The 13,078-nt window shown below is 34.0% G+C and overlaps 1 protein-coding gene across 7 annotated transcripts; it reads left to right on the top strand.

The window, feature by feature from the left end:
* Positions 1–4,368: 4,368 nt before the first annotated feature.
* Positions 4,369–12,854, top strand: LOC135649456 (uncharacterized). 7 transcript variants are annotated; one of them, XM_065167807.1, is made up of 10 exons: positions 4,373–4,544; positions 5,127–6,274; positions 7,588–8,266; positions 8,365–8,448; positions 10,264–10,419; positions 10,506–10,562; positions 11,323–11,420; positions 12,113–12,212; positions 12,312–12,410; positions 12,520–12,854. In XM_065167807.1, the coding sequence occupies exons 1-10, from the start codon at positions 4,467–4,469 to the stop codon at positions 12,580–12,582; spliced, it is 2,562 nt and encodes an 853-aa protein (XP_065023879.1). In that variant the 5' UTR covers positions 4,373–4,466; the 3' UTR covers positions 12,583–12,854. The 7 variants fall into 7 exon arrangements, 4 of the variants coding, with proteins under 4 accessions (XP_065023881.1, XP_065023880.1, XP_065023882.1 ...); XM_065167808.1 differs by lacking the exon at positions 10,506–10,562 and having other exon boundaries at positions 4,371–4,544; XR_010501270.1 differs by lacking the exons at positions 10,506–10,562; positions 12,113–12,212; positions 12,312–12,410; positions 12,520–12,854 and adding an exon at positions 8,781–8,929 and having other exon boundaries at positions 4,369–4,544.
* The last annotated feature ends 224 nt before the right edge of the window (positions 12,855–13,078 follow it).

Genomic DNA, 13,078 nt, shown 5'->3' with positions numbered 1-13,078 from the left:
ATATTAAAAAAATACTTTTAAAATATTAAATTAATTTTATCATATGTTATAATATTATATTTGATAAGAATATTTAGTCTCACATTGGTTGAAGAGTAGAAGAACTAAAGATTTATAAACTCGTTGGATCACTCTTATACTTATAAGAGCCTTTTGGGGCTCACGAGTCTAGAAAATGTTAAATCGTGTGGGAAAGTTTAAAACAAATAATTCCTTATGATATTACGGGGTCACACTAGTGAAGCTCAAATGCTGACTTATCGGAATGATACTAGAAGAAGGTACATGAGCTCTTAGCTCTCCTACGAAGAGGGCACTGATATTTAGTCCTATATTGGATGAGGAGTAAGGGAACCAATGACTTATATACTTATCCTATATATGGATATTTAGTCTTATATTGGATGAGGAGTAAGGGAACCAATGACTTATATACCTGTCGGGTCACCTTTATCCTTGAGATATCTTTTGGAGCTCACGAGTTTTGAAAGTGCAAAATTATACTACCGATGATTTCTTGTGAGCCTACGAGGTCATATCAATAACGATCAAAATAAGGTGAAATTATATGTTATAATTCATATAATGTCAAATTAAGTAAAATTCTTCCCGATTAATCAAATCATTTTCGATTAAAAGTAATCATATTTTAATATTATAATTTATATAACCATGTACTCCTCTCTCTCTCTTGATTAAAAATTATGTCTCCTCAACCTTACTAGCAATCTTCATGCAAATATTCAAGACATCTGTTTTTGTTTGCAACTGCCCTTATCTTATCCGTCGATACTTTCTATCATAAGCAATTATCCCCCTCAAATCATGTGGCTAAATTATCTATTATATACAATCAATGCTTTGGAGAGAATAATTAAGAGCTTATAAGCTCGTCAAGTCACACTTACCCTGATAGGTTTCTTTTGGGACTCACGAATTCTGAAAGGGCAAAACCGTACACCCAAAATAGATAATTTCTCGTGAGCCTACGTGGTCGCTCACGAGTCCTAAAAGAGTAAAACAATGCATCAAAAATAGATAATTTCTCATAAGCCTACGATGTCATATTAATGACAACCAAAATTAAATGAAATTACATGATATAATTCATATAATATCAAATTAAGTGAAATTATTTTTTATCAATCAATTTTTTTTTATCAAAATTAACTAACTTTATATATTATAATATCATGATTCATAATATCATGTTTTCTCACAACTAATCATATTTTAATATTCTAATCCATACCATCTACTCTCCTCTCTCTCTTGATTAAAAGTTATATCTTCTCAACCTTACTTGTAATCTTCATGCAAATATTTAAGATATCTTTTTTTATTTGTAACTGCCCTTATCTTATTTGTCGAAACTTTCAAGCAATAATCTTCCTCAAATCATATGGCTAAATTATCTGTTATATACAATCAGATGACTTAGAGAGGAGAACTAAGAGTTTATAAGCCTACTTGATCACCCTTAACCTCAAATATATTTAAATATATTTTTTAGGACTCACGAATCCTAAAAAGGTAAAATCGTATACTCAAAATAGATAATTCCTTGCAAGCCTATGGGATTGCTCATGAGTCATAAAAGAATAAAATTATGTACCTAAAGTGAATAATTTCTCGTATGTTTATGTGATCATACCATTGATGATTAAAATTAAGTGAAATCATATATTATAATTTATATAATATCAAATTACGTGAAATTCTTCCCGTTCAATCGAATCTTTCAAAATTCTTTTAGATCAGAATCTTTTTGATCAAAATTAACCAACTTTATATATTATAATATCATATCTTCTCACAACTATTTATATTTTGATATTATAATTCAAATAACTATCTTCTCCTCCTCTCTCTCTTGATCAAAAATCATATCTCCTCAACCTTACAATATTTATGTAATCAATATATCTATTTTTGTTTGTAAGTGCCCTGATCTTATTTACGGATGCTTTTTGTTGTAAACAATAATCCTCCTCAAATCATATGGCTAAATTATTTGTTATATATAATTTTAGATGCTTTAAAAGAGGGTACCAAGGGCTTATAAGCCTGCTGGATTACCCTTATCCTCAAAAGCATCTTTTGGGACTCATAAATCCTAAAAAAATATAATCTTGCATCCAAAACGAATAATTCCTCACGACTCTACAAAGTTGCTCATGAGTCTTGAAAGGATAAAATCGTGCACTCAAAACGAAAAATTTATTATGAGTCTACGGGTCATACCAATGACTACCAAACTTAAGTAAAATTATATATTATAATTCATATAATATCAAATTAAAGTGAAATTCTTCTCGATTAATAGAATCTTTTTCGATCAAAATTAACCAATTTTATATATTATAATATCATGATTCATAATATCATGTCTTCTCTTTAATATTCTAATCCATATACTTCTCTCTCTCTCTTTCTTGATTAAAAATCATATCATCTCAACGTTATAATTTTTATACAAATATTTAAGATATCTATTTTTGTTTGTAAGTGCTCTTAACTTATTTGTCGATACTTTATGTTGTAAGGAATAATCCTCCTAAAATCATATAGCTAAATTATCTAGTATATAAAGTCAAATACTTCAAAGAAAGAAACCAAGGATTTGTAAACCTATCGAGTAACCCTTATCCTTAGAGGCATCTTTTGGGGCTCATAGATCCTGAAATAGCAAAACCATATGCCCAAAATAGATATTTCCTCGTGAGTCTACGGGGTCCCTCATGAGTCCTAAACGGATAAAATCGTAGGTCCAAAATGGATAATTTCTTGTGAGTTTATGAGATCACACCAATGATAACCAAAATTAAGTGAAAATATATGTTATAATTTATATAATATCAAATTAAGTGAAATTCTTCCTTTCCAAATTCTTCTCGATCAATCAAATATTTTTCGATTAAAATTAACCAACTTCATGGATTATAATATCATGATTCATAATATCATGTCTTCTTACAACTAATTATATTTTAATATTATAATCCATATAATCATATACTTTTCTCTCTCTCTTGATTAAAAATCATATCTTATCTATCGATACTTTCCATTGTAAGCAATAATCCTTCTTAAATCATGTGGTTAAATTATCCACTATATACAATCAAATGCTTTTGAGAGGAGAATTAAAAGCTTATAAGCTGGGTCATCGTTTCCCTTAGAAGTATCTTTTGGGGCTTACAAATTCTGAAAGGGTAAAACTATGCACCCAAAATGGATAATTTCTCGTGAGCTTTTGGGGTTGCTCACGAGTCCTAAAAAGATAAACTCGTGTATCCAAAATAGATAATTTCTCATGAATCTATATTGTCGAACCAACGATGACCAAAATTAAGTGAAATTATATGTTATAATTAATATAATATCAAAGTAAATGAAATTCTTTCGGATCAATCGAATCTTTCGAAATTCTTCTCGATTAATCGAATCTTTTTTTATCAAAATTAATCAACTTCATGAATTATAATATCATGTCTTCTCACAATTGATTATATTTTAATATTATAATCCATATAACCATCTTCTCCTCTCTCTCTCCTGATTAAAAATTATATCTTCTCGCTCATAATGTTTATTCAAATATTTAAGATATCTGTTTTTATTTGTAATTGCTCTTATCTTAGGTATCAATATTTTTTATTATAAGCAATAATCCTCCTAAATCATATGGTTAAATTATCCGTTATATACGATCAAATACTTAAGTGAGAGAAATCAAGGATTTATAAGCGGGTCATCCTTACCCTCAGAAATAACTTTTGGAGCCCACGAATCATGAAAAAGGTAAAACCGTATGTCCAAAATAAATAATTCCTTACTAACCTATGAGATCGCTTATCAGTCCTAAAAAAATAAAATTATACGTTCAAAATAAATAATTTCTCATGAGCATATGTCATCATAGAAATGACGATCAAAATTAAGTGAAATTATATATTATAATTCATATAATATCAATTTTTACTTAAGCTTCATGTAAATATTTAAGATATCTATTTTTGTTTGTAAGTATCGTTATCTTATCTTATCTTATCTTATCTTTTATCTTTTGATACTTTCTATTGTAACTAATAATCTTCTCAAATCATATGATTAAAGTATCCATTATAGCCAATCATATGCTTCTGAGATTCTGATAGAGGTGACTAACAAACGAATCTCATCCGTCCATTACTTCTACGTAGAGGATCCCGTGCAGGTTGAGGCGGTCGAAACAGCGGTCCGATGTCAGCGCGGAACAACACAAACAGCTGTCAGGGTTCGGTCACGTGCGAGCCCGCAACTATTTGGCGGCGGCGTATGCCGTCACATCACGGCGTGTGCGAATCTCGATGCACGGAGCCGCGTACATCTTGGAGAGCAAACGTAGGGTAAAAGATCCTGAGGAGCGAGAGGGGCAGAAGAAAGGGGGGTTTTCAAAGCCGGGCGATTCGCCGGTTTCGTGTATGGGTTCCCCCGTCCCTCTGGATTCCGATCTCGATTCCGAGCTCCTCTCTGCCCTCGATACCCTCGGCGTCAACAAGGTATCTGTTCCGATGATCTGTAGTGGTTCTTTTCTTTCTCCTACGGTCGACGAACATGCGCCGACTTGATCGCATGTCATATCAGATTTCGCTTCAGTTCGGTCGCCTCTTTTTTGTTGACCTATTAGAATAGCAGAGAGGGCCTTTTTTTAACGTTTGTTTTGATGGCGTGCTGTTTGCATTTCTTCTTTCTTCCTCGAGATGATGTTCTAATTGTTCCTCTTCAAGAATTCTTGGAACTCCATTTTAATTCATTTGAGGTTTGGCTGGATTTTCCAATATCCTTCGTTAAGGATGTGGGATTCAAGAGAACTCTCAATTGCCGAAGGTTTTCTTTGTTTGCTAGCGTTAGGATCTGCTCTTGTTGTCGATGCCGGTGTTATAATTTAACGCTGTTATTACTACCGAAGATGATTGTTTTACTCTTTGTATATTAATTATGGTCATTAATAGTACTCTTAGTATTATATAGGAAATTGATATCTTATGCCTGAGTTCAAAATCTTGGTTAACTAGCACCAATGGATAAGAAACACAAATAAAAAGGAAAAGTATTTTCTGATAGTTCCTGTGACAATGCAGAATATGGAGGCCATGGAACATGATCTGGTATTAGAAGTCCCTGACACCCCTGATAAGCAGGCAACCAGATGCACAGTCAATGACTGCTCCAGGACCTCAGGGATGCTCATTGATCTCGACAAAGAACTAGTTGCTTCTTCAGATCAGAAAGTGGCTCCTGTGGCAAAAATAGATGCTCATCACTGTTGGAGATCTAATGTGTGTGAGGTGGCTTGCGACAGTACTGCACGAGATAATAACAGTCATCTAAGATTAAGGGGCTCTTTGGCTAACACACATTACAGGAATCATTTTCTGCCAAACAAAGGCAAAGTACTTGATTCCGATCAGGAGAAGAGTGTAAAGTCGACTGGACTCCATCAGCAAATTTCTAGTCACGTTTCTTATCCCGCTCAATGTATGGACTTGAGGAGGAATAGTGAGCAAGAAGCGTCTTGTCAGGGAAAGAATATAAAGAATTGTGTGTACACTGGATTGCATGGTGAAAAATTATCTCAGCAAAATAGTTACTTTGGAAGGTTGGAGACTGGAAGTAGATTTCCTTTGGAACCAGGCGATAATGCTGGCAATGTAGAGAGAGATAAAGGAAAAGGTAAGCGGATTGACATTAGCAGTGATTCACAAGTTACATCAGAAGAACTGCCAAGACAATTGCTGCCCAGTAGGTTTCAAAGGAAGATGACTCAGAAGAGGCTAGTACGTAATGGTGTTATTTCTCCTAATAATATTGCAAAGAGTAAAATTTCGTCCAAAGTTGATGGTCTAAACATCATGAAGTCTTTTGCTGGTGAAACATGCTCCCTGCTTACCGGTGTCAGCCATCAAGATTACAAGAAAGAAAGTGTTACACAAAGTTCATCGCGTCTAGATGATCGACCAACAAAAGTTGTTAATGGGAGAATCGAAGACAAGAAGCTAGTGCATAATGGTTGCATTGCCCCAAATAACATCCAACATGGTAACAATGTGATGGAAGATGATAGTGTTGGAAATGTTCTCTCTGGTGGGAATTCTGTAGTTCAAGTTGAAATCGTCAGTCCCAATCCGAAAGAAGTTTGGCCTGATAGAAAGAAAGGAAAAGAAAATTTGAATGCCGGTGAAGCACAAAATAATGTACGGAGAACAGAAGTTGAATCTCAGTTTGACAGGTTAGTTACAACACTAAACTGATTAAATGAACCAAGTACATACAATGAAATTATGAACCACCATAACACATGTTTGTATCTGTACAGATTCTGTTATCTTCATTTTGGAAGTAATTTAGCTTGCTTGTTTCAGTCTCATGCAGTCAATTCTATTGCATATTGGATGTGCCATCCCCAAGTATATCAGTGGTTATCAAGTCCTTATTTGGAAATTAAAAATTGTAGTATTTGTTAATTTCTGTGAAAGTAAATAGGCAAGCTGCATTGAGTTGACTATCCCTTTTTTGTTCAGATAAATATAGGGCTAGGAGGTTTCATATGACAGAGATATAACAAATATGGTAAGAAGGACCTGGACAATCTACTTTTGATATGGCCGTAATAGAAAATGTTGTTTGCATGATTGGGAGTTTTTTTTGTTAAGGTTGTAATAAAAAATGTTGTTGCATGGTTAGAAGCTTTTTGTTGTGTTTTTTGCTTGATTAAAAGCATAGTTATTAGAACCCGACCAAACCTAGTGGTCGAATCGGAAAAATCGTAATTGGTCTGATTCACTTATTTGATCCGTTGGTCATTTGAACCGGTTGGTTTTTGAATAATCCTCATGAACTGGTTGGGTTAAATAAAATCGATTGGCTTTTATAATACACCTTATATTGCTCCAATATTCTCAACTTAAATCTTTCTTGTTATTTGTTTTAGAGGGTACTTATGCCAGTTATAAATTGGATTAAGGTAAGAAAGAAAATGTCTTTTTCTCCTTTCGTCGCCCTCTCTTCCTTTGACCACCTCTCCCCTTTGCTTCCTCATCTCCCTTCATTGTCATGCACTCTCTACCATTCTTCTTATCTTCTCTTCACCTCATCTCCTATCGACCACTCCATTTTTATGTCTTGTTGGATTTTATATTCATTTATCTTGCTTAGTTATGCTTCCCTCTTGTTCTCCTGTTCGCTCTTGTTCCCATGGTCATCTTCTTGTTGTCATCACTTCTTTTTGGACTTCGTTTTATTAATATAAATTTTATTTAACTTTCATTATATATATGTATATGGTACATCTGTGTTGAAATTCTCAAGTAATTGAATTACATATATACTTTTTAACTTTTTAAATATTGTCACATATTATTTAATTTGGATACAGGTTTATGTTCATAATGTTGGTTGATTTTAATAATTTTATCATGTATTATTTAATTTTATCATCATATGCCTAGTACATATTCAGTTGTACCCAAAATTAATGCTGGCACCCATGATGACAATGCGTGTTGAATCATTGTGGTATTTAAACTTAATGCTACCATGCAGGGAATGTTTAAAATCAAGGCAGGATGTAACTTCTGTTGCAGTCAGCAGTGATGATACACCTGAATTTGCAAAAGCAGGTCAGAGGGCCCTGAGAGATCATAAAGGAAAAGCTCCTGTAGACTTATCTTGTCAAAGTGCCAGTGTTTCCAATAGTGAAGAGACCATAGGTCAATTACTTGATCAAACACATGAAAATGAAATTGTAATGGTAGAAGCTGACCATGTGAATCTTCTTCATGACAATCCTGAGATAATATTTTCTCATCACGAATCAAATTCAAGCATGGTCTATGTGACCTCTGAATCTGAATCTGAATCAGAAAATGGGAGGTGCCATAGGTGCCTAAAGCAGAAGCCAAAAAGGAAATGTAATGCAGTTCGGTCACATTTTGGTGAAAGATCAAGCTTACCTTCAGAAGGCTTTGAAAAGTCATACATCCAATCCTATACTGAAGCTTCAAATCCAAAATCCATTAGATGCCACAATGCCGAGTGGCGTGGAGAAATTTTGGGGCGACATTTAGAAGTTGACAAGATAAGTTCCCCTAGAAATTTCCAAGAGAATGGTTGTGGTCATTATAATGCAATCCAAAGCCAAGTTGAGTCAGATGAGATATTAGCTCGTCAACTTCAGGAGCAATTTTATCATGAATTGCCAGGCTTTGAAGGCACAGAGGAGGTTCTTCCTTGTTTGATTATTTTTGTCAGGGATTTGTTAATTGCAGTATTGTGTGATGCTCGTATTTAACATAATGCTGATACTTTATCATTGAACAGAGTGATGCAAGTATAGCTTGGTCATTGCAGCAGGAGGAGGATGACAGATATGTTGCATCTTCAAGGAGGAATCGATCTCATCCTGTGAGTGTCTCAATGTGCTAATTTCTTCTGTTTAAAAGCCAAACTTTGTTCTTCTCCTAAAATTTTATTATAATTTACAAGGATTCAACTCTAACAGGAACCTGAATGTTGTGGGCATGGTTTCTTTCCTGTCTTTTGTTATAATTGTTCTTGTCGGATTTGGTACATCATTTTTCATGTTTCATCCAATCAAGTCTAAGTGCCTACAAGTAAACATCACGAAATGATAGGTATATATACAAAAGATTTCAGCAACATCAGATTTGGAACAATCTAGAACGAGCATTTACATTTTCTAGCATGGTGAATTATAGTTGCTGTCCAGCATGCAGGTGGAGTTCCAGTGCCTATGTTCTGGCTGGTACTGCAACAAAATGCTTGATGCCTATTTATTGACATGGGATGGTGCATGTATCATGCTGAATTGCAATCTCTTTCAAAGAAGTGTATGCCGGCCACAGTGCTGTGATCTGGCGATTAGGTGAAATTGGAGTGAGATTGGTCAGCTTTTCTTTCTTTAAGGCTTTTATTGTAGAACAAAATAGTTTGGATTTTACATTCTTCAGGTGTAGAAACCGACCTCTACATGTAAATTCTTCAATCACTGGAGGAGATATAATGAGAATGACAATCCTATTCCAGTTATCCGTCTAGAAATGAGGGTCATTGTATGGGTCTGCTGGTCAAATACATAAACTTATAAATACTACTCCTAACACAACATCATTTTGTTAGGTATTTATTGTTTCTATGGTAACTTCAGTTCCTGCGTTTGTGCTTTCAGACCCTTTCATGCAGCCAGTTGAGGTGGTATTTGTATAGTTTGTATGTCTGGGATTGATTAAGAATGCTATGTCAGGGTCAGTATGATAGGAAGGTCACAGTGGATTGACAGGATTGGAATTGACCTAGAAAATAAAAAAAAGTAAAAATAGAAAATAGAACTAGAAAAGCATGAAATAAATTTGGAGAAAATACAAAATTATGCTAAATGATTCTTTTATCTTCTTTTAAAAAATTGAAATTGAGATACAAAAGATAATAAATTGCACAAGAACAACAATGAAAAATAAGAAAGAATATTCTTAGAGAATTAACAACAATCATATCATATAAAGACATTGTAATTAAATAACTATCATATATACCATACAAAGTGCCAAAGCTTGTCAACCTACAACTTTAGAAGTAATAATAAGTCCTACATTGGCCGTAATGTTTCTAATGCAATGCAGGTAAAATGAATGGTAATGCAAAAGTAAACAATAAGAAGAAATTTGGGATTGATTCTGAATCCTATGGCATCTTTGATCTATGTGATTCCTATTCCCATAACAGGTTATGGATTATTCTTTATTCATCTCTTTCCTTGTACTCTTTTCTATCTATTTTACATTATGGTAGATGGTGGTGGAATACTACAAATACACAATAGTGGTGGTCGCATCAAAGAACAAATAAAAGCAATGTCTCCTATCTTTCATGTTTATAGTTACAGAATTTTGTCTTTCCATCTCAGCTTTTCCCTTCTTCCCCTCCCAATCTAAACTACCATATCAGCCAACTCCATTTGATTGATTCTTGTTGTTTTCCACAGATTTCTTACTTTAGGACCAAGAAATTGGCCGAACTCAGGTTTGCTATGGACATTGTTCATATGGTTTGGGTATTTTGTATTAAAACAGCCAGCACTGTTAATTGAATGTGGATTTTTGTTATTCCTTCATTTGCTAATATTTATAAACCTTAGTTAACACCTTGTCTCCTTAAAAACCATTTTTGCACATATTTTGACATATTTTTTGTTTCTCTCAGAGGGATGCATCTATGGCGCATTTATTTGTACACGGTCCACGTCCTTCATTCCGTAGTTATTCCCAACAGTTGACAAATCGTGCTAGAGTTTCAGCATCAGGCAGAGTGACCCAATTTAGGAGAAACTTCAACAGTCCTGATATGGATCTTGAGATGGTAATGCTTTCTATATTCATGTCATGAACTTCCATTATATAGTTGAGATATAAATATATAGTAAATAATTAATCACCTTCTTCCAGTCAATAATTGCTGAACTACGGAGAAATTTCAACAATGGCGAAATGGATCTGGAGACGGTAAACCCTTACATTTTTCTGTAGATGAAATTTTGCAGATGACACTTTCTCAAATTTACTCGTTGAAATTTGCACTTTCCATTGTTTGCTAAATATGATTTTGCTGACCTAGCTTCTAAATGGAGATCATTGTAAAATTAATGAAATAATGCCAGCACTAGACAATGCCACCCTAGTCCCTAGTGCTAAATTTGTGATCCATTCTGCTCATTGGCCTTAAATTCTTACAATTTTGTCTTTAATGGTTTAGGTCCGCTTACCTTTTCCTCTTTTATCTACATGGTTGTTTTTCCTATAAAGTTGGTTTACTTTGCTAAATGTTCAGTGCAAACCCCTTGCTAAGGACATTTTTTAGTGAATCTTTATGTGCTTGCTTTATTCAAGGTGCCGCATTGTTTCATGACATTGCATATTGTTCCATATATTATTTTCAGTGGAACTGGATAAGATATTCTTGGATTTTAATAAAACTAATCTTTCAGTGGTTTATATATTATCTTTTTATTAGTGGGATTAGATATTCTTTCATTATGTTAATTGTTTATTTGGATTATATTTTTGTTTGTCATTGTGTTGACTATCTTGTCAGCTATGCCCCTGCTCATGCCTCTTTAAGCATGTTATTCTAAAGTATTTGTGTTTTGCCTTTTCCATGGCTCATTGTTGTCTGGCCTAGTGTTGTGCTTAGATAATAGGGTGGTTTGATTGTAAATTATTGTTCTCTTCTCTAATATAGTGGTGTCCTTTACACAATGCCCAGAGGCTCAACTTCTTGGAAGCATTGGAAGCTGCGTTTGAGAATGAACAAGACATGGAGATTTTAGATGATACTCTTCTGGTTCAACGTGACATCACCGAGTAAGCATTTATGTTATTCTTTGACAAATAAGTCACTTATCATGTTCCATAGTATTCTGGTTCTATTCTGTTGAACATATTGCCAGACATTTTATTGTGATTATTGTTCTTTATATATTACTGCTGGTTGAGGTATGGAAAATTTCGGTAGCTGAACAAAACTATGGTTTGAGAAACTTATTTTTACCATATAAGGCTTCCGCCCATTAGATTTGAGTACAGATGTGAAGATGTTGGGTTTGCAGCCATGAAGACTATTATATTTTCTTTAAAAATGTTTTTAATGAAGGTGATGATGGACTTATTACTTTGTAATTTCATTAGAAGTGAGGAATAACATATTGTTACAGCTGTGTTGCTGTGCTCTTAAGGGTAAGATAAAGAAAGTTTTGAACTTCTACATGACTAATCGATTTCAATGTACTATAATCTTGCTGTTGCAGAATATTTGCAATTTGAATAAACCACCTATTATATGTTTCCTATTTTCGTAATTTGGGTCAGAGCACCCATGTAGTACGTATGGTACCTGTCGCATGATTCCAATATATTTCCTAGTTTCTTAATGTGGATCTCCACATGACGGAACATGTACAACAAATGCTAATTATGTCCTCCATCAATCAAGAAACTCACATCTGCTAGAGACAAATTGTTTTCCTTTTTCAAATTAATTTTCATTTCAACAACAGAGATGACTATGAGATGCTGTTGGGCCTTGATGAAGACAACCATCAACATTCTGGCGCATCAGAGAGTCAGATCAACATCTTGCCAGAATCAGTGATCCAGGTTTTGTATGGTTCTCTTTTTTACATTCAATACAAGCATTTCAACCAATTTGTTCACTTCTGTACCGCTGCTTATTTTCCATTCCATCATCTTTGACAGAGTAATGGCAATGTAGAAGCATGTGTCATCTGCCTTGAGCCACCGACCGTTGGAGATGTCATCCGTCATCTGCCTTGCCTACATAAATTTCACAAAGAAGTAAAGATTCTTATCATACTGATACCACTTAAAATTCTTGGCTTATGAGTAATATTTGCCTTGAATATGCATCATCAAACAAATAATCTATTTAATTCACACTTGGCAGTGCATCGACACATGGCTCAGGAGGAAGACTTTGTGTCCAGTATGCAAATCTGGTATTTCTTAATATGCAAATAAATTGACTTCTCTGTTTTTGGTAGATTGACAAAAGCTTCTCAGGAAATATTTTTTTGAAATTTAGTGGTCTCTGAAAGTATCCAGCTCATTTTTATAAGTGCAAATTATTCACCCATGTTCTTGTTTGTCGCCTGAGAACTGTTCTTGTCAATTTCTTAGTTGAAACTAGAATCAGTATCCATAGCTACAAGCAACAGTTGGGGCAACACCTTGTTCCTAACTTTTCATATTGCAAATGATATCGCTATAATTTTACTGTTCTATCATGGCATCTTATTTCTTCTGTCTCTACATGTATTTTATGCTGGAATCTGGGATCTGTATCTTATGTTGGATTGCATTTTAGCCTGGCAGGAAAACATACTCAATTTTGTTTGCATGAGAACCACAAAGAGCCATACCTAAACTACTGGATGACAAACACTAACTAATGAAAGTTCTTTATATATCATGTAATTGTAAGGTTGCTTCTTTATTATTTGGTT

The sequence above is a fragment of the Musa acuminata genome, chromosome BXJ3-9 (assembly GCF_036884655.1).
Source record: "Musa acuminata AAA Group cultivar baxijiao chromosome BXJ3-9, Cavendish_Baxijiao_AAA, whole genome shotgun sequence".
Classification (NCBI taxonomy): domain Eukaryota; kingdom Viridiplantae; phylum Streptophyta; class Magnoliopsida; order Zingiberales; family Musaceae; genus Musa; species Musa acuminata.
This window is presented reverse-complemented; position numbering and strand designations above follow the sequence as displayed.